Source organism: Copadichromis virginalis, linkage group LG6 (genome assembly GCF_057382275.1).
Source record: "Copadichromis virginalis isolate Kocher_CV1m ecotype Utaka linkage group LG6, C_Virginalis_male_GT1.1, whole genome shotgun sequence".
Classification (NCBI taxonomy): Eukaryota; Metazoa; Chordata; class Actinopteri; order Cichliformes; family Cichlidae; genus Copadichromis; species Copadichromis virginalis.
The window spans coordinates 26,101,653-26,122,288 of NC_140623.1; the positions used below are offsets into that span (position 1 = coordinate 26,101,653).

Genomic DNA, 20,636 nt, shown 5'->3' on the forward strand with positions numbered 1-20,636 from the left:
GCTGGAGCAAGTTTTCTGGGAGGGGAGTTAAAAAATGCTTAAGCACAATGTTTACATCCTTACTCTTTGTCGGGGTGTTAAAACAATCGTTTTAAAACCCTGCATAACCTCTGTCTGGCATAATATATATATATATATATATATATATATATATATATAGGGATAAATATCTCCATTAAATCACAGCAGAATTGTACTTACGTATTAATAACACTGCATGAACGCTTCTGGCTTTGCTGATCTTTGTTGTCTGCCAACAAGCTAACTAGCCAACTAGCCTACGTTTTGTTAGGATGCCAAATAATGGCTGAACAAACAGCGCAGCTTGCTAGCTCGGCTGACTAGCTCGCTTATATTTAAATGATACCCACCGGCTTTAATTTAATGTGTGCTCGTGGGGCATTGCGGCTCAACAGTATTTGGTGCTAACAGTTAGAGAGGGCAAAGCATTACAAAGTGTTAAGTTAAGCCACCTATCGCGTTAGCTAACTTCTTACTGCACGAGTCAATGAGATTTAAATGCCCCTCACAAGAAGGCTGCACACAGGCCTGTAGCTACCCCCTTCGCCACTTTATGTAGTGCAGAACATTTCATCTAGCACTTCTCTACTGTTATGTGTTATGCAAGTTTAGCAACAGACCAACAAACAAAGCCAAAACATACACCGCGAGAAGTCCAGTGGCATGAGAGCGTGCCAACTTGTGTTTGTGGCAGTGCTAACGCTTAGCTGTTGATAGCTCGGCTAATTCTGCACAGGAGTCACGAAATGCACCCTGCTTTCACACAAACTGGCGCAAAGCTAGCTTCCTCTGCACAATTTTCGCCGGTATTTCACATCATGTCCGCATTAAAGTGTACAGGGTTTTGTTTTGTTTTGTTTTACCTTGATTTAGAAAGACTCGGGTCGTGTTGTTGTTTATCCCCTTCCTTGTTCGTACAGCTGATTCACATGACAGCTGCTGCTGATTCGTGCCGTGCAGAACGGCGGTGTCCCACACCGCCTCCACAGGCACGGCCGTGGTGCAGTAACCTATCCAGGCGCTGTGAGATCTGCGGATCGGGAGGCGAGCCCGTCAACTGGAACGCAGCCAGAGACGTAGGTAGTAAGTGCACCTGCATCCCCAGCGCTAAAAAGTCAAAAAGTGCTGGTCTAATATTTTGTCATTTCTATAGCTGCACCTTGAGGCCCAGAGGTGAAAGTTATTTTTGTTTTTAAAGCTATAAATAAATTTAAAAAAAATCTGGAGTTAATTGTGCAATTTGTAATATCAAGGGCTAAAACAATTAAGCTTAAGTTAAATCCCAAAGGATTTTTTAATAGTAGCTTAACTTAGCCGAGGCTCTTTTAGGCATCTGATGAAAATAAGTTTTGGGTTGCCTGGTTGTGAGAGGTTTGTTAGGTTGGGATTTAATGCTCCAGAATTAGTACGGAATTAGTCATTTATGAATAATTGTACAAAAAAAAGTTATTTCGTGTATCCCCTGGACTGGGGAGAGTAGACAATGAGATTTTGGTGGTGGAAGGAAAAGGTACAAGAACGCATTTGAAGGAAGAGGATGACAAAGAAAAAAGGGGCAGCAGTACTGGAACAAAAGCAAAGGACACAGCTTATAGTGAGTTGTATGCAAGGCTGGACACTAAAGAATAGAGAACTTGTACAGGTTGACTGGCAAAGAAGCTGGTTAGCGTGATTAAGGACAGAGCTGCTAATGAGTGTGCTAGGACGATGGAAGGAGGAGCTGATGGATGAAATGTGAGACATGCTATGATGTATGGTTTGGAGATGATGGTGCTGACAAAAAAAGAGATGGGTGGAGCTAAAGAGGTTAAGCATTTCAATGGAAGTGAGTAGATCAGAAGGACAACTCAAGTTGAGCAGTTTGGAGACAAAGTCAGAGAGGACATGTGCAGAGGAGCAATATATTTGACAAAGGATGCCGAATAACAAGGTGCCAGGTAGGAGGAAAAAAGGAAGACCACAGAGAAGATTCATGAATGTAATGAAGGGGACATGCAGACAGTTGGTGTGACAGAAAAGAATGCCAGTGATAGGGCGATACTGAGTCAAATGAGCAGCTGATGGGAGGAGCAGAAGAAGGGAAGAAGATTGAAGTACTACCTGTCCCCATATGAATCTAATCAATAAAATCTGGGAAATTAATACTAATAATATCTATCTATCTATCTATCTATCTATCTATCTATCTATCTATCTATCTATCTATCTATCTATCTATCTATCTATCTATCTATCTATCTAGTTGTATTTGTCGTGAGAGCCTGTAGAATAAGAGCATGTAGGATCTGTGCTGCACAATTTAAATGTACAAAACTTCCTTGTGATTCCTTGTGTGTCATTTAATAATTTTTGGTGTCTGGGGTGATGAAGCAGTGGCTTAGGAGTGGCGTCGGTGGATGCAGTAACACTCTCTAAACTGTGGGGGTCGCTGATTGACTTTCTGCAAACATGGCTGCCCAGGATGAACTCAGTAAGTTTCTTTTTGGGTTATTGGCGATTCATATATTTTGTCAAATGTCGCACTCGTGGTTTCTAAAAACGTATCCAGGAAAATGCCTGATCCGCCCTGACAGTTGGGGTGTTTTTTGGTGTAACGCTAAAGCTTCTTGTAGTTAAAAACCAGGGGTAGGTGCGATAGCTAGCTACTAAGCTAACCAGAATGCTATCGTCAGGAGGCCGTTTGCCCAGTCATGGTCAAAAAGAAACTATCACGTAGGCTATTAATATATATCCATTTATGAAACTTTGAAAGTGCGCAGTAACTGCTAGGATATTCGGGGTATTGGGGATTTGACCTGCAGGATGTGACCTTAAGTGAAAAGCTAGTTGAATAATACAGAAACGATCAAATGCGTGAATAGTCTTGTCAGTTGTTGTAGCTAGCTGGGTGCTTGGTGAGCCATGCCAGGAGAAGGAAGGCAGGGCTGGGTGATGGTCGCACCAGCACAGCAGCTGACAGGACGAACTTATCAGCAGAACTGCAGCAACATGCCCGTGAGACCGTTTTAAGCATGCATGTTGCTCTATGTTAAACTGAAGGTCGTAGTCTTTGTGTTGCAGATACCTTACTACTGGGTGAGATACTTGAGTAGAAAGATATTGCGAAATTAGCCATGATGGGGCCAATAATTAGCGTGTGACAAATACCGCCTGGAAAATGAGTTAACAAGGGTGTTATATGTATTTTTGACAGATCAACTGGAACGTGTGTTCCTTCGCCTGGGCCATGCAGAGACAGATGAACAGCTGCAGGACATTATCTCCAAGTTCCTACCCCCTGTTCTCCTCAAGCTCTCCAGCGTTCAAGAGGGGGTGCGGAAGAAAGTAAGAAGGGTGTAGCCTGTCTCTGTTACTTAAGAGATTATAATGACTGCATTACAAGGGAGATGTGTTTATAAACTGCAGTATCATTACTTCAAAGTTCAGCCCAGAAAAAAATTATTTGAAGGTATAGCAGAGATATAGACTCAGTTCTCTAGATGCAAAGGTTCTTCAAGGAGCTTAGATCCCTTTTACTTTGTTTATGCATCTGTCTTATTTAACTACATAATAAAATGTGGAAACTGCGTATTCTCTGCTAGGTAATGGAGTTGTTGGTCCACCTGAATAAGAGGATAAAAAGCCGGCCTAAGATTCAACTTCCAGTAGAAACTTTGCTTGTGCAGTACCAAGACCCTGCAGCTGCCTCTTTCGTTACGGTAAGAATCTCATATTAGGATGTTTGCCATATAGTGGAGGATCTCGTGTTTGCCTTGTGGGCGTGATTGCCTTATGGGCCAATGAACATCGTTGGTAAGGTATCACACAGTTACCACATGGGATTTAATCAGATCAGTGTTTTTGTCCCTTTGTTTTGTTTTAAAAACACAATTTAATACACATGATTGAATTGACGTTTATGTGGGGGTTTTTTAAAATCTAGTTAGTGATCCTAGATTGACTTGTGTTTTTAAAAATTGGCCTATTATTGAGAGCAGAGTTTTGATGGTCACATTTATACGCAGAATTTCACCATCATCTACATTAAAATGGGCTACCCTCGTCTGGAGGTGGTAAAACAGTGTGAGCTAGCCCCGACCCTCATCACTGCCATGGAAGGAAAACCACAGCCACAGCAGGACAGGTAAGGGGATGTATCCAAACACCCATTTTGGATATGGTTGTGTGACATGTGTGTTAAGCAATCTTGAGATATCAGCTTATTATTTTTAATTTAATTTGTCTATACTCTATGTTCTCTCTTAGTCTGATGCACCTGCTGATCCCTACTCTTTACCACATAAAGTATCCTACTGACACCTCCAAGAGTGCTTCTCTGTTTAACCTAACTGAGCGGCCAAAGACAATGCACCTGCTGTTGGAGTTCATGTTAGATGTTTTACTGATGCCTTATGGGTGAGTTGACGATTCATAAGCGAATAAGGGTTGCAGACCTACCTCTGGTGAAATTAATTCCTTGCGAGAAGTATTTTTACCACAAATTGTTGACCTGTAGTGTCCTTCTCCTCCTAGGTTTGTGCTGAATGAATCTCCAACTCGCCCCGCTCCCTCCTCCTCCCAGGGTACTTCTGGAGATGGGACAGTGGCTGCGAGTAGTCAGGGTCTCCCACAGCCTCCTCCAGGGATGAGTGTTTATGCTGCCAAGAGGGTGATTGGAGAAGCCCAGTGGAATGCTGAACAGCTGGAGCAGGTATACAAACTGAACTGGGAGGATGAGAACTGGCTTTATATGTTTATCTGTTTGGAAAGGTAATATGCTCAGTGTTTGGGCAGGCCGGCCAAGTATATTTATGCCCATCTGAGTATGTTTGGTGACTTGTTTTTTAGGGGTGCAACGATACTCGTATAGATATTGAACCGTTCGATACAGTGCTTTTGGTTCGGTACGCATATGTATCGAACAATACAACATTTTTTATTTATTTTATCAACTTTTCTTCAGTGGATCTGCGTTCGACTACTCTGCCTAGGCTGCACTGTTGAGTGCAGTTCCACTGAGCGCAACGCAAGCTAGCAAGACAGAAGCTAAGCTTGCAACATGGCAACTGCCTCAACGCTACCTGAAATTGAACCTCCCCCACCCTCATTCAGATCTGGCGTTTGGAACTATCTTGGTTTTCATGTGAAGCATGACCCTGATGGTAAGCTTCACATGAAAACAAAAGTAAAACAGTATGTCAGATGTGTCAAGCAATGCTCAATTTGTGGGAACTAGTGCGTTAGCGCAGTTAGCTCGTTAACGTGTTGACGCCGTCCAGCCCCACGCACGGGGGGCGATCCGCGGTAACTCGTTAACGGAGATTTGCCGCGTTATGGCGTTAATGTCATTTTAACGAGATTAACGCTGACAGCACTAGTGGGAACACAACAAATATGACTGCACATTTACGCCGACATCATCCTAGTGCAAAGACAAGTGGAAGCAGACAAAAACAACAAGCATGCATGCTACAAACTTTACCCGAGTCATTTAGACAGCCGTTAGCACATGATTCTCCTTATGGGGACCTGATATGTTTAATATGCTGCTGAGAATATAGCCCAGAAGAAGCGTATAGTATAGCTTTTATTTTGGAAAGAGCCATTTCTCTGTAATAAACTCTCTTTTCCAAAGATGAGTGATTCCTCCATCAGATTTATTTTGTTGTTTCAGCAACATTAAGTTTAAAAACTGTACTTTTGAGTTAAAATATATATTTATAATTTTAATAAATGACAAATTAAAAAGGCATGAACATTTTTTTTGTATCGAAAAAATATTGAACCGTGACACCAAAGTATCGAACCGAACCGTGAATTTTGTGTATCTTGCACCTGTATTGTTTTTGTCTGTCTGTGTGGATAGCTCAATGTCCTGTTGATTTGGTAGATTTGGTCCCCCTTGCCAATGTTTTGAAAGTTCAGTTGTTTACCAACTAATCTAGGCCATCCCAGTCTTTTGCTAGTCAGGTGACTTTAATGACAATCCTGAATATCATTCACTGTCATTCATTGGAATAGTGCCCAACTATACCATTGTGCACTGCAGTTAACAAAGACAATCCCTGGGTTTCATTGTAACTGAGTTTCATGTTCATCAAAACATGCAGTAGGTGGATAACTATACTGAGATCACAGATGATGCAGAGAATGACAAAAACGACCAGCTGCAGTTCAGCACTGTGCATTTGAAGTCCATCTGCAGGCGTAAAGAGTAACTGGAGATGATTATTGCTGTACACATGCAGTGCTTGTGCCTCCGCTTGTGGATGCATACAGGTTATCGGCACAAAAATATTCAAATCTGCGGGAAACACTGATATGGAGGGGGTTTTTTTGTAAGGCAAATCTTTGAATAGCTTCTAAACATTCAGGTTAGAATCAGTTATGTCTATAAATTTTCCACCTTCACCCCTAATTTGTCTGTTTGGTATAATTTCTTCAGAGCAATTTCTTCTGTAATGTATATTTTTTAATATAAATGTGGACGGTGAAGCACCATGTGGCATGTTTACTATGACTAAATAGTTCCTTGTTGTGTACTTGGTTCCAACAGTGTAAACTGGGAATAGTGAAGTTCATTGAGGCAAAGCAAGTCCCAGAAGTGGAGACGGTGGTCCACCTGGTGGTGGCGTCAAGTGACACCAGACACAGTGTGGCCACTGCAGCTGATCTGGAGCTGAAGAGCAAACAAAGGTAGGCCATGAAACTTGATTTATGTCTGTGTTTGTATTTGCATCACCAAGTCCTCCACTTTTAAGTGCTCCTTTTGTCCGGTAGTTTATACAACTTAACAGTTTCCTAGATTTTGTAAAAATTATTTTTAAAAAGTCAGACTTTTTCAAGTATTTCTGAGGAGCTGAATAAACTGTCAAACTGTCATTCCTATCATTAGTAATGCACTTGTTTTGTAATGTTTCAGCATCATCGACTGGAACAATCCTCTAATTATCAACAAGATGTTCAAAGTGTATCTGGGGGATGTCCCTCTTAAAACAAAGGTTTGTCAACTCAAACTCAACATTTAAACTCTTTTTTTTAACATAACCTGTGAACATAAGTATTTTCTTGACCCGTAGAAATGTAAAATCCCTTTATATGTATACTGTAGGGGGGCGGCATGAAGCAAGAGCTGAAACATGAGCCAGTAAGCACAAGAGTTAAGCTGAAGATCCTGCCGCATCTTCTACGCTCACGTCTGGCTGCAGAGTGCTTTCCAGCTAATATCCAGGTACGATCTGTGATGCTTCTGGCCATGTTTTCTTTTTTTATTCAGTGTGAAGTTTGTTTTAGTGTATCCAGATAACTCTGATATATGGGTATTTTTCAGGTACTGCCATGCAAAACAGTAAACTTTCCAGATTTTCTCACTAGTTTGCTTTCTGTCCTCTGTAGGTTGTTTATGACGGTCTGTTTGGGGCCAGCACAAACAACAAACTGCTGTCTCTCACCCTACAGTTTGTCCATCATATCTGCATGGTGTAAGTCTTTTCTTCGTCTTCCTACAGATACATCTGTCTTCATCAGTGTGTTTCAAGTAATTAAAAGCTGATTCTGTCTCTCTGATTTTTCATTAGATGCCCTGACACTAATAAGCCTTTAGGGCTAATGTTGCTTAATGGTCTTACCAAGCTCATCAATGAATACAAGGAGGTAAAATGCAAGACATAAATAATGTGAAGTTCATACAGGGTCGCGCACTTTAATTTGAAATATACTTACTGGGAAACACTTGTCTTTGCAGGATCCTAAGTTACTGTGTGTTGCTTACTCTGCTGTTGGAAAGCTGTCAAGGTATAAGGAAATAATGAACTATTTCTTTATTTAAACATTTCCAGTTTTGCATTGTATTTCAAATGATGTAATACAAAATATCTCGGTCCTCTGTTCTAGTCGTATGCCTCAGCTCTTCACAAAGGACATTGCACTTGTGCAGCAGTTCTTTGAGTCCATGTGTAAGGTAGGGGAAAGACGTTGCAGTGAAAACTGAGTACCAAGCAACTAATGCATTACAAGATATTGGCACTCACAGTCCATATAAAATTATTGCCTTAAACTCTATTCTTGTGCATCTGGTATTGAAATTTCTAAAATTCCTCTTCAGGAAGAAGCTGATGTCCGTCTAGCTATTCAGGAGGCTTTGTCTATGATGGTTGGAGCTTACGCTAACCTCCAAGGAGCACTGCTCAACCTAATGGAGGCCCTGGTGGCTGCATATATTGGAAAGGTGAGAGGCAGAACTGGTAGAATAAACTTTAATCTTGGTGGGTTTAATAAGTAGAAATGAGGCAAATCAAACACTCGTATAGTTCTTTGTTGTTTTTTGTTTTGTTTTGTAACAGCCGGAGGTGCAGGTTCGCCAGGTGGCCATGAAGTTTGCCAGCACGGTCTTTGCTCCTGATCATGTGCCATCAAGATACCTACTGCTGCTGGCTGCTGGAGACCCGTAAGTTTGAAAAACACAGTAATCTTTCGTGTGGTGGTAAATAAATGACAAGAACACACAGTAAACATTTTACTGGGTCATGAAATTATTGATAGTACAAAGAAGAAGCTTTGAGCTTAAACTAAAATGTGTCCTAGGTGTACTTACCTGCAGAAAAGCTTGAAGTGTCTTATTTTTCTGTGTTGTAGAAGAGAAGAGGTGTCTGGGGAGGCCCAGAGGGTGCTGAGGGCTTTCCATACCAAGAGCTCAGAGAAGGAGGGACCAAAACCTATGCCCTCCTTTCCTGATATGGTGGCTTATATCCAGGAGAAAGTGAGGCTCTGAGCATGTTCTCCAAGTTTCTCATGATGGTGTTTTTACTAAGACGTTTTAAATCTTAAATCTCTGCACTTTTGTCTTTATTAGGCCGCTCAGCGAATCAAGACTCCAGCTAAGTACATTGTGGGAACTTCCACAATTCCTTTCAACCCCTCTGCATTTGGCGAGGTAAATATGAATTTGTTATGACCTCACGGCATCTATTAATCGTGACACTGGCCCATCTTATAGTCTTATACCTCTTATACCTGTGCTAGATGCTTGTCTTCTAATCCGTCTCATTTCCGTTTCCTGTTGTCCCAGATCATGCTCTACCTGAGGATGTGTTTAGCCCACAGTGCCGGGGCCATGCCCATGTCCACACGCTTGTCAGACATGCAGGATGATGCCCCTGCCATTGGCCGCTATGTCCACACGCTGCTGTTTTCTGACTCTCAGCCCTCAGGGTCAAAGGGCTCTGAAGCAAATCCTGTACATGTCTACATGGATCTTCTGCAGCAGCTGCTCTCTGCTGTAGGAGGTGAGGAAGCACTTAGTTATTAAACAATCAAGCAGTTTTTGGAACTTTTTTTTTTTTGCTCTGAAAATGTGCAGTGAATATTTAAGTAACCAAAAAATCTCTTGACTCTTAAAAATTGCAAGTATCTTCTGTTCAAGAAGACTGTCTCTTTGATAAAAGACTGCAAAATTCAGTTTGTGCTTCATGTAAATAAGTTGTGTTCCTTTAAGAATCCATGTACATTTCCAGGTATTTATGTTTGTCAGGAAATTGTACTTAATGTAATAATCTCTTAACAGGAATCCCTGTCATGTACTGTTTACTGGAGGTTGTGTCTGTGTGCCCGGAGAAACTGGCTCCCAGATTTGCTGATAAAATCGACTGGATTAAAGTGAGTATCATAAATATGTGGGATGTTAGTGCCAATATGGGTATTTACTATTTCACAAATGAGACAGATACCAGATAATCCAGCTGCTCAGCTGTGTTGTGATATTGTAAAACCATCAGCCTAGTGCACATTTTACAGATCTCATCGCTGTAATAGCAGATGTTTTTTTTCCCCCCAGAGTCTGATGAACACAAACAAGGAGGACATGAGGGAGCTGGCAGCCCAGCTGTATGCTGTTGTGGTTTCGACTATGACTGGCAACGAGTTGCAGAAGGCCGTGCAGAACCTCGTCAAAATCACCAAAGACAACCACGTAATGCCACTTTGTTGCTACACAGCCGTTCGTAGCTTCATTTATTTTATAGCTGTGAAAATTTACCTTGCATTAATGTTTACTTGCTTTGTCAAATCACAGAGCCCTGAAACTCAGCATGGTGCCATCTTGGCTCTTGGCTATATGGTCGGAAGGAACATGAGCAGGAAAAAAGCTGCCACATCCATTGATTCGACAGAAAACATGGGGCAGCAAATGAACATCTCTTCCCAGGAAGATGATGAACTTGCTGCCATGGCAACAAAGACAATTGGTATGTAATTATTTCACATCAGCTTCATTCATTTACTGATTTGGTAACTGTTGGAGTACCAAAAACTGATGCTAAATTTTATTTTGCCTATACTGTAATGATTATACAGTATTTTTTTTTTTTAATTCCTTAGTTTTTAGTTGACAGTTTTAAAGTTTATATCATAAATAATGATTCGCTTCTTTGTATGCTGTTTGATCCATTTTTGTTCATGTTCGTCAAGGTTCCTTCCTGGACAACAGCAGTGCAATGCTGGCTATAGCAGCCTGTACAGCTCTGGGGGAAATTGGGCGTAATGGCCACCTGCTGATCCCTGCAGAGGGAGAGGGCTTGACTAAACTCTCTGTTGTAGAAAACCTGCTGGCCCGCATTCCCTCTGGCAAGGAGAGTACAAAGGTATTCTAGAAATCTAATCGAAAAAATGGCTACTGAGAGGCACTTTCCAGTGATCGTTACTGGCACACATTATATCAGTGGTTTATTTGCACTGTATAAATTAATGATATGTCGGGTCCTTAGATTTTCTTGCCTACTTTTTTATCTTGATCATCATGTTTGTGTCTTTGTTCCAGATGAAGGAACGAGCCATCATGACCTTGGGTTATCTGCCAGTGGGAGATGAAGATTTCCCTCATCAGAAGAAGCTGCTGCAGGGACTTATGGACTCTGTAGAGGTATGAAACATACTGATGGATAGTACATTTTTAAAAGACTAGGTTCAAATGAACAGGTGTAATTGGTAGCTTAAGGTTTGTTTGTTTTTTAACATTTTACTTTTTGAGGTCAGGGTAATGAATCGGGCTGTATTGAGGTGGTTATTTTTGCACAGATATGCTGGTATTGTCTCTAAACATTTCTACTTGAGCTGTCACTCAGCTTAACAACTCGTTGCTGGCAGCAGTACTCAAGTTTTTTTTTTTTTTTTACATTCTCAATCTTTCCAAGGCCAAGCAGGTGGAGCTACAATTCACAGTAGGAGAGGCCATAACAAGTGGTGCAGTAGGGACCAGTTCTGGAGCTGCCAGAGATCCATGGACCTGCACCGAGGACCATTACACTCCACCACAGAGTACATTTCTAAAATGTAGTCCCAGCTTGTATTGTGCTTTTAACATTTTTTTTTTTTTATCTGTTAATGAATTTTGCCATTTCTGAAGTTCACACTACTCTGATTTGGTTCTCCAGTATAGTGGCACGCTTACTGTCCACTCTGCATGACCATATTCAGCTTTATACCAGCAGTCGTCCTAATGAAATCCATGGTTATCTTTTCTGTCTGACATTATTTTGAATTTTCTGAGCATAAATTCACCTGCAGCAGTCCATTTTTATCTAAAAGCTGAATGTTTTATCCACAAAAGTTTTAATTTCCACTTTTTCCTTTCTGCTGACAGATGTAAAAAACAATGATGTGGTTCCCTGGGTCCTTAACGCCATCCTGACCAAGTATATAACCAGCCAGAACCCCCACGTCCGGCAGGCAGCCTGCATCTGGCTGCTTTCCCTTGTCAAGAAGCTCAGCCAGCACAAGGAGATTACGGTGTGTATTTTTAACCCCAAAATTGAGACTCGGGGTGAAATGTAAATTAAAAACAGAATGCAATGATTTGCAGATCTTGTGAGACCGTAGAAAACATATCAGATGTTTGAAAAGTGAAATTGTACCTTTCTGGGAAAAATATTCATGTGCCAAAGTCTTTAGTGTGCAAATTTAATTTCTTTATGCACGTATGTCAAATACCCGTAATTTTGTTTCTCTTCTTTAACTCTTACAGTCACATTTGAAAGAGATTCAGGGGGCCTTTATCTCTGTTCTCTCAGACCCTGACGGTAAGATCAGAGTCAAGTCTAAGTGAACTGTTTGATCAGCTCATTACTTGCTAGCTTTGTGCCTGTGCACTTCCTCACGCTTCACTCTTCCTCTTTCATTCAGAGTTGAGTCAGGATGTGGCATCTAAAGGCCTTGGTCTGGTCTATGAGATGGGGGGAGAGGGTGACCAGCAGGAACTGGTGTCCACTCTTGTTGAAACGCTCATGACTGGTAAAAGGTGAGTGGATGGTTGGGTTGAGTACAGATTCAACAGCTTCAAGCTTGTGCATGAATGAGGGAAAAATCTAGAAACAGGTTTATTGTTTTGAAACAAACTGTTAGACCGTAGTGCATGTTGAATGAGGTCCTCCACATACCCAGCTGAAAGCTAAAATGGTCTAAAGATACAGTTAATTTTATTTTTTTTACTGCAAGTGTTGATAAGTTTGTGTACAGAATAAAAAATTAGAAGAAATGGGAATGGAATATTATGGACTCACAAAGATGCTGCTCAGTTTCCTGGGTTAACCCTTTAAAACCGATCGGAGCGGGCACGCTCCGTTTTGTGCAACTACTTTAAAATCCCGGTAGCTCTGCAACCATGTGAGCTAGCGCAATAATTTTTTTTGCATATGAAACTGGAGGAGTTGTACTTACATCTTATGCCATCAGCTTGTCCTCGGTCACAGTTTCCTTCCACATAAAGCTTTGCAAAAACTGCATACAAAGCGCTTGCAGCAACAAAAACATAATATTCCAGAAACACGCCTTGCCGATCCGATCAGCTGTTCATAACACTTCCTACGTTGGAATAGACGTCAGCGCGAACTATCGCATGTCCGCCATGACCTGCCCGAAACCGGAAGTGACGTAATTTTTGCGGAAATGTAGTTTTTATTACCGTCAGGGCCTCATGAGCCTATACTGGTGTTTTTAAAAGTTATGTTTGACTTTATGACTTTCTGTGTTGTTTCTGGGATGCTTAGGACTCATATTGCACTGCTGGAAATATTTTATTTTGATATATATGCTGTTTTTGCACTATAATATTTATTTTCGTTTTTTCTGCAGTGTATAAAAATTGGTGTTTTTCAAAAATAAAACTATGAAGACACTCAAAATAAATTTCCTGTGGTAGGAAACTATTTTGTGCAACTTTTCTGTATTTACAGTTTTGAGGGATAAGCCTCTTAAATTTCTCTAACTAGAAATATATGTTAAAAAAAAACAAAACGATTTTCAATTTTTTTGTAGTTTATTGCACTTTTTTGCAATTTATGTAATTACTATGCACTTAATGCATACATATTATTAAAATTTAGGCTGTAATGGTTGTAATGATGTATAGCAACTTGAAATGCTCCCAAAAATGGCTCCACAGCATGTAAAAATATAATATAAGCTCTGGCGGGCTTTGTTCTATGGTAGGTCTTAAAGGGTTAAGACCTCTGAATGTATCTGTTTCACAGAGCTGACTGACTCGACTTGGATCATAAAGCAGTGGATTCACAAAATGTTTAAAAAAGAAGTCTAAAAATAAATAATTTAAATGGTCCATTAAGCACTGTGGGAGGACTAATGATTAGCTAATGTGCACCATGGGCAGGATGAACACATGCATCGAGCTTCTGTCAAATTTTGCGCTTTTAAAAATAGAACAAAAGCAATATATTGTTGTGGGTGTCCTTCAGTTTCCACCTAAAGTTGTGCTCGATCCAGGCAGGTTTGTTGGTCTCCAGTGGTTTGTCAGGGAAACTTGAAATTGTGATTGAAACCAGTGTTAAACTGAAGAAGGACAAAGATTGTAACAAGCTTACAATCGTGTCTTGCATTGGGCTAATTGTTAAATCATTATTTATTTTTTTTTGTAAACAGAGTGAAACATGCAGTCTCAGGGGATACAGAGGTGTTCCAAGGAGAAGGTTTGGGGAAAACACCTGATGGGTAAGGCATATCACCTCTACTGGCATTTTTAGCTCCTATTTCAGTGAAAGTGTAATAAATATATTCATGCTTTTTAAAATGTATTTAATCTTTGTGCTCAGTTTGCACACATTCACCCTTCTTGGCCTACTTCTGTACATAATCTGTATTCATGGTTTCTGGCAGTCACGGTTTGTCCACATACAAGGAGCTGTGTTCATTGGCCAGCGACCTGAACCAACCAGATCTTGTGTACAAATTTATGAACCTAGCCAATCATCATGCCATGTGGAACTCTCGCAAGGTATCATGTTTGTATTCACCAGTTTTTACATCCGTGACATCCATGCCCCTTCCAACCTGATCATGCCTATCCTCCTTTCAGGGAGCAGCTTTTGGTTTCCACATGATCGCAGCTAAAGCCGGGGAACAGCTGGCTCCATTCCTGCCTCAGATAATTCCTCGTCTGTACCGCTACCAGTTTGATCCCAACCTTAGCATTCGCCAGGCCATGACAAGCATCTGGGATGCTTTGGTCACTGATAAGACCCTGGTAAGAGCTGATTGTTGTACATTTGCATCCATTAAAAAAACAAACTACAAAACATTATTTGTCTTTAGAAAAAAAATGGTTGTAGACATAGTTGTTTAGTTACATGTGCCTGCTTGCTTGCTTGTTCTGATTTATTACAGGTGGATAAGTATCTCAAAGAGATCCTTCAGGATGTGATTTCTAATTTGACCAACAACGCCTGGCGAGTGCGAGAGTCCAGGTGCATGTACACTTATATTAAAAAAAAATAAGATCATCAGCCTTGGCTTTTGACTTTGTTAACTTGCATTAGAATGGATGCTTTGTTAATAATGTTTGCAGTTTGTTTAGAATAAGATTTAAAGGCTAAACGTTTATGTGAATTTTTCTTTCAGCTGCCTGGCCTTAAATGACCTGATTCGAGGCCGTCAGGCTGATGACCTTATTGATCACCTGGCAGAAATATGGGAGACCCTGTTTAGAGTCCTTGATGACATCAAGGTAGGAAGGAAGTGATCAGAGATCAGTGTTTCTTTCATTGATGTGGCACAAAGGTTTGAATTCGTTCACTGATGCATAACAAAAAAAATAAAATGTACATTATTACAAAGTAAAAAAATTTTCTGTTTAGGAGTCTGTGAGGAAGGCTGCAGACCTAACACTGAAAACACTCAGTAAGGTAAAGCTGTTTGCCACAACTTTGGCCTGTGTATGTGTTTGTGTGTACATGTGTGCTTGTCTGAGTACCTTTTCTCTCTCCAGGTGTGCACCCGTATGTGTGAGTCTACAGGCTCTGGAGCCCAGAGAACTGTGGCGGTGATTTTACCCACCCTACTGGAAAAAGGCATTGTTAGCAATGTCGCAGAGGTTCGCTCACTCAGGTAATATCTTGGTTTGGTTTTTCCTCTGTGGCAGTCTTTTAATGTAAACGTGTGCTTTAATTCTAGTTTTAATTCTAGTAAAATGTTTTAGTAGTAGTACCTTTCCGCTTTTCCAACATGGCACGATGCTAACTTTAATTCATCATTCGGTCATCACGTTACCAGGTCGTAATTTTTTGCTGTATAATTGTGTGTTCTGTTCTCTCAACAATCTCTTTTTTTCCAAATCAGTATCCAGACCCTGGTGAAGATCAGTAAGACTGCCGGTGCCAGACTAAGGCCCCATGCTTCCCGGTTAATCCCAGCTCTGTTGGAGTCCCTCAGCACTCTGGAGCCTCAGGTCCTCAACTACCTGAGTCTCCGAGCCACAGAGCAGGAAAAGGTAACCTCAGCACTCGCCTCCATAAAAAATCGAAGCCTATAAGTTTATTAAAAGTTGTCATGAGTTATTATTACTCTACTTCTAGAGTGCCATGGATGCTGCCAGACTAAGTGCTGCCAAATCCTCTCCAATGATGGAGACTGTTAACATGGTAAAAAAACAAAACAACCTTACTAATTAATTAAGTAGATGTGTCACAAAGAGGTGCCTTATTTAAAGTGTTACAAAAGCATGTGACATATATTTTGCTGTCTTTGTATTCAGTGTCTGCAGCACCTGGATGTTGCTGTTCTGGGAGAACTGGTTCCCAGACTCTGTGAGCTGCTTAAGAGTGGAGTAGGTTTGGGCACCAAGGTAAAAAACACAGTTATTTAGCTTTCTTTGCATCATCATACCGATCTTTCGTACATTTGCCTTTTTTCCACACAGTGGCTCTTTCCTTTCTTTTCTTTTTTTTCTACCAAGGTGTTTACCTGCTACTCTTTGTCTCTCCTCACAGGGTGGCTGTGCTAGTGTAATTGTTTCCCTCACAGTGCAGTGTCCACAGGATCTGACCCCACACTCAGGTACAGGACAAGTTTGAATCTGTTCATCTAGTTTGTGTATTGGATGATGGAAGTGTGGTGTTAACTGTGATAACTGTTTTTGTTTCCTCAGGTAAACTTATGAGCTCCCTGCTGAATGGCATCCATGACAGAAGCACTGTAGTACAGAAAGCTTATGCCTTTGCTTTGGGACACCTGGTCAGGGTGAGCAGCAATTGTGATAAGTAATCTTGTTGATGATTTAGAAATAATGATTTGTTAAAGTCATAAGGACATCTGTTTTCTCCCATCAGTCAGCAAAAGACAGCAGTGTAGAAAAACTACTGCTGAAACTCAACACCTGGTACTTGGAGAAAGAAGGTGAGAAAGTAAAATATGTCTATATTTCTCCCAGCTGCTCTATATTTGAAAACACAAGAAGTTGGTTTACTAAATTCAGTGCTAGCTTTCAGACTCTGCTCTTTGTGTTTTCTTGCTCCCAGAGAATGTGTACAAGTCATCCTGTGCACTGACAGTACATGCAATCAGCCACTACAGTCCAGATGTGCTGAAAGGGCATGCGGGAGTGGCCCTGCCACTGGCTTTCCTGGGCATGCATCAGGCACCGGGTCCTGATGAGGACAAAGGAGAGAGCCATGATGCCACGCTGTGGTCTGAGGTGTGGCAGGAGAACGTTCCAGGTGAGGAAAATCTAGACAGCATTAATGAAAATTATGCATTACTGATTAATCTGCTGCAATACACTGAACATATAAAGGAAACAAAGCAAATCTTCCTGTTTTACAAGGTTTCTGTTTTACCAACTAATCCTTTCAGCTTCAGATGTGCTGTATATTTGTGATGGTGTCTTTTTGTGATGACATAAAGATTTAATTCTGTTTCCACTTCTTTAAACTTTTTTCTAATCAGGAAGCTTTGGAGGCATCAGACTGTACATGACCGAGCTGATTGCCATCACACAGAAAGCGCTGCAGTCCCAGTCCTGGAAGATGAAGGCTCAGGGTGCAGCTGCCATGGCAACTGTTGCCAAGGAACAGACAGGCTCACTGGTGGCGCCACACCTCGGCTTGGTGCTGACAGCTTTAATGCAGGGTCTATCTGGGCGCACGTGGGCTGGCAAGGTAATGATATGTAATATACCTGAAGAAAACAAGAAAGTGTTCATTTTATTTTTCTATTTTAAACTATTTTTGTTCCAGGAGGAGCTTTTGAAAGCCATTGGATCTGTAGTGTCCAAATGCAGGTAAAAAGTCTCTCACAGCCTTTTCTTTGTATGTTTTCTTCCAAGTACATCACAACATTTCTTGTCACACTTCTTCCATTTCAGCACGGAGCTACAGAAGCCTTGCAGCGGCCAGCCCACCATCTCTGAGGTGTTGGAGGTTGTGCTGAAGGAATGTCGTAAGGAGAATCTCGTGTACAAAATTGCTTCTCTGCGCTGTGCTGGGGACGTGCTCCACAGCAGCCAGGAGGACCGTTTCGCCGACATGGCAGAGATCCTTTTCCCTCTAATCAAGAAGGTTGAAACCTCCCTACTGCCTCTTGAATATGAATATTAAAATATTGATGCCATATTTTGCAAAAGTCTTTTAATGAACTCAACCTGTCTTAATAATTTTACAACAGAGCAGTCCAGAGAGTGGTGTTGGATCCCCAAGATCACTGGAAGACGACGACGACGATGATGATAAAGATGTGAAGGAGAAAGAGCTGCAGACCGAAGCTATTATTTGTGCTTTTGAGACTCTTGGAAAAGGTTGGCCAAGAAAGCCCGAGACTCAGAGTAAGTTTATTCTCACAAGAGACAAAACTGAACCCCAAATTTGTTTTGACATATTGTATATGGCATTTAAAGAAATGGGAATGTAGGACCAGCTCAAAAATGTTGTCCCCTTAATTGACACCATTCTTTCCCTTTGTCTACTTTTTAGACGTATTATAAGCCACTACATGTATCTTGGATTTTTAAGTTATCTGGCAGAACTTCCACAAATTTCTTACCACAGAATGGGCAAGAAATGTGTTTGAGCTGATTGAAAGATCTGCAAGTAATGTTCTCAACTGTGTGTGTGTGTGTGTGTGTGTGTGTGTGTGTGTGTGTAGCACGTTTCCAGGCAGAGGTGTGCAATCTGATGTGCGAGAAGCTTAAGCTGAGCACCTGGAAAGTGCAGCTGGCTGTTCTTCAGTCTATGAAGGCATACTTCCAGGGGTAAGCAGCGAAACAAAGAGAAGGTGTTCGACTGGCTGTGAAGAAGAAAAAAATGATTAAAAGGCATTGAGCTGTTTTTTCGTTGCAGGTTACTGCTGCTAGAAAAGGGTAATGACGACTTGAATTCATTGTCAGAGATTCTCACAGAGACCTGTGCTGCTCTCACATATCCTTTAGGTAAGCCCTTCACTACGTCCTGGTACTTTGTTTTATAGTTTATACGCATGCGTTTCATGCCCAACTGTGCTGCTTTTCTATCCAGAAAACAAGAGTTACTCCTCTGTGAGGACCGAGGCCCTGTCAGTCGTGGATGTGATCGTCAAGAGAACTGGAGGTAAATATCGATTCCTGCTTATATACAAGCATGTATTTTGTTTTTCAGTTTTATTCTTGGGCGATGTAGCGTTATTCTTTTTCTAGCATCTCCATTTGATCATAAGGTTTTACAGTAGTGAGGTTTGCTCTGAATTAAGGTTCAGACTTGTTCCACATATGCATAAATGACATTTGTAAAGCCTCAAACACCCTGAAACTTGTATTATTTGCAGATGATATGAACGTGTTTTGTTCAGGTCAGAGTTTACAGCAGCTTTTAGAGGGAATCATAACAGAAAAGAATAAGTTCAAATGTTCTTTGATATGAACAAATAGTCACTAAATTTAAACAAAAGAAAGATTGTGTGGTGAGGGAAGAGCTAAGTGTAAAAAAAAAAAAAGTATAGACAGCAATGAGGAGCATGTGTAGTCTTAAAGCACTATATGGATCAAGCAGAGTATTAAAAATTGATGTGGTTGTATTATACATTAAAAATTGATAATTACATATTATAAAAAGGAACACTTTTGGATTGCTGTAGTTAAAGAATTGTAGATCGTGTGTACATATTCGTGTTTGAGTGATTTCATGTTTTGATTTTTTTAATGTGTGATTACATTTATTACTCATATGTTGAAATAAAGATTTGATCGATTGACTGATGATATTTCTGTGCTTTCTCTGATATGAACAGAGAGTGAACAGTGGGATTGTGTGTCTGTGAAGAGCCGGGAGCAGCTGCAGCGCTCCCTGTCGACGCTGCAGTCCGACAGCAGGCCTGATTTGCGGGATAAGGCCCAGGAGCTGCGCAGACACATCCAAAGCCAACCTTGAGCGCACAGCGGCAAGAACATACAGCATCGGTGTTTCTTTTTTTCCTTCTTCATCAGTGACCATACATTAGCACACTTCCCCGACCTCTTTGATGCTCTGAGATTCACAAATATCCCACTCTATAATAATAATAATTCCCATGAGCTGCGATGCTGGGTTGCCCAAGAGACTCCCACCTGTTTATGCAGACTGTTTCATGTTTATGGCTGGCAAAGCTTGAAGAGACTAACAAACCTTGCTCTACATCTGCACTCAGTGACATGTTGAAGGGCGAGGCTGTTATCGTAACTTGTTGAGATTTATTTGTTTAAATGGACAGTAAGCTGACGATATATAAACCAGTGTGTTAGGTTTGTGGACACTGTTTTCCTGTAGCCCCAATTTTGGGAGCTTTACTGCTGTCGTGGGTTTGCCTAACATTGGAAACTACAGAAGGTTGCGCACCTTAGTCGACAAGGATGGGGGGGGGGGCTTTTCAGGGGTTGTGAACACCATCACTGCTTAGTGGTGAAAGGACGGGGGCTACTGGAGAACTCTTGGGATCTTAAAAAAAATTAAGGTTTTTTGCCTGATGGATGAGCAAGATGTAAGGCTATTTTGTGAAGTCTTTTAAAAACAAAAACCTGCTGTCAACTTCAAAGAGATGCTATAGTTGTTTGAATTTGTCCCTGAATAAATAAAATCCCCTTAATAATTTGCACCAATTACTCTTCACTTAATTCCAAATAGGCTCTGTATTAAAACCACATGTTTAAGCGCTTTCAGCCTCAGTGGAAGGCACTAGGAACAAATGCACTCAATGAGTGTAACTCCTCGTAAGGCAAAACACCTTACGATTAGCTTTTTTTTTTTATGCTGATATCAGCCTGCTATGGTGTCACTAATGTCTAGGGCAGGGGTGGGGGAACGCCAGGTCTCAAGGGCCGAGTGTCCTGCAGGTTGTAAATGTGACCTTGATCCAAA

General features: G+C 41.0%; 2 protein-coding genes across 8 annotated transcripts in view; one reads left to right on the plus strand and one right to left on the minus strand.

Moving 5' to 3' along the window:
• The window catches only part of kdm4c (lysine (K)-specific demethylase 4C), a 30,381-nt gene extending 29,415 nt beyond the window's left edge, over positions 1–966 (minus strand). For 3 of the 5 annotated variants that reach the window (XM_085459474.1, XM_085459476.1, XM_085459472.1), the window contains exon 1: positions 885–965. The gene's annotated coding sequence lies outside the window, so the exon portion shown is untranslated. Of the gene's footprint in view, positions 1–201; positions 675–884 lie in introns of those variants that run through there. The other 2 variants (XM_085459475.1, XM_085459473.1) reach the window with 2 other exon arrangements.
• A 1,439-nt stretch (positions 967–2,405) lies between these two features.
• ecpas (Ecm29 proteasome adaptor and scaffold) lies at positions 2,406–20,373 on the plus strand. 3 transcript variants are annotated; one of them, XM_085459478.1, is made up of 49 exons: positions 2,406–2,491; positions 3,215–3,345; positions 3,603–3,719; positions 4,026–4,144; positions 4,267–4,416; positions 4,534–4,711; positions 6,557–6,696; positions 6,923–7,001; positions 7,112–7,231; positions 7,396–7,481; positions 7,578–7,653; positions 7,745–7,794; positions 7,894–7,960; positions 8,105–8,227; positions 8,343–8,446; positions 8,635–8,758; positions 8,852–8,932; positions 9,068–9,284; positions 9,563–9,654; positions 9,833–9,967; positions 10,070–10,241; positions 10,465–10,637; positions 10,814–10,915; positions 11,187–11,325; positions 11,636–11,781; positions 12,017–12,071; positions 12,175–12,289; positions 13,927–13,995; positions 14,161–14,278; positions 14,360–14,527; positions 14,668–14,747; positions 14,902–15,007; positions 15,138–15,185; positions 15,269–15,387; positions 15,619–15,769; positions 15,855–15,920; positions 16,034–16,123; positions 16,269–16,335; positions 16,427–16,518; positions 16,608–16,674; positions 16,797–16,994; positions 17,224–17,435; positions 17,514–17,557; positions 17,642–17,834; positions 17,941–18,097; positions 18,418–18,523; positions 18,612–18,700; positions 18,786–18,857; positions 19,534–20,373. In XM_085459478.1, the coding sequence occupies exons 1-49, from the start codon at positions 2,470–2,472 to the stop codon at positions 19,671–19,673; spliced, it is 5,565 nt and encodes a 1,854-aa protein (XP_085315604.1). In that variant the 5' UTR covers positions 2,406–2,469; the 3' UTR covers positions 19,674–20,373. The 3 variants fall into 3 exon arrangements, with proteins under 3 accessions (XP_085315604.1, XP_085315606.1, XP_085315605.1); XM_085459480.1 differs by having other exon boundaries at positions 2,407–2,491; positions 11,187–11,310; XM_085459479.1 differs by lacking the exon at positions 2,406–2,491 and adding an exon at positions 2,683–2,733.
• Positions 20,374–20,636: the final 263 nt, after the last annotated feature.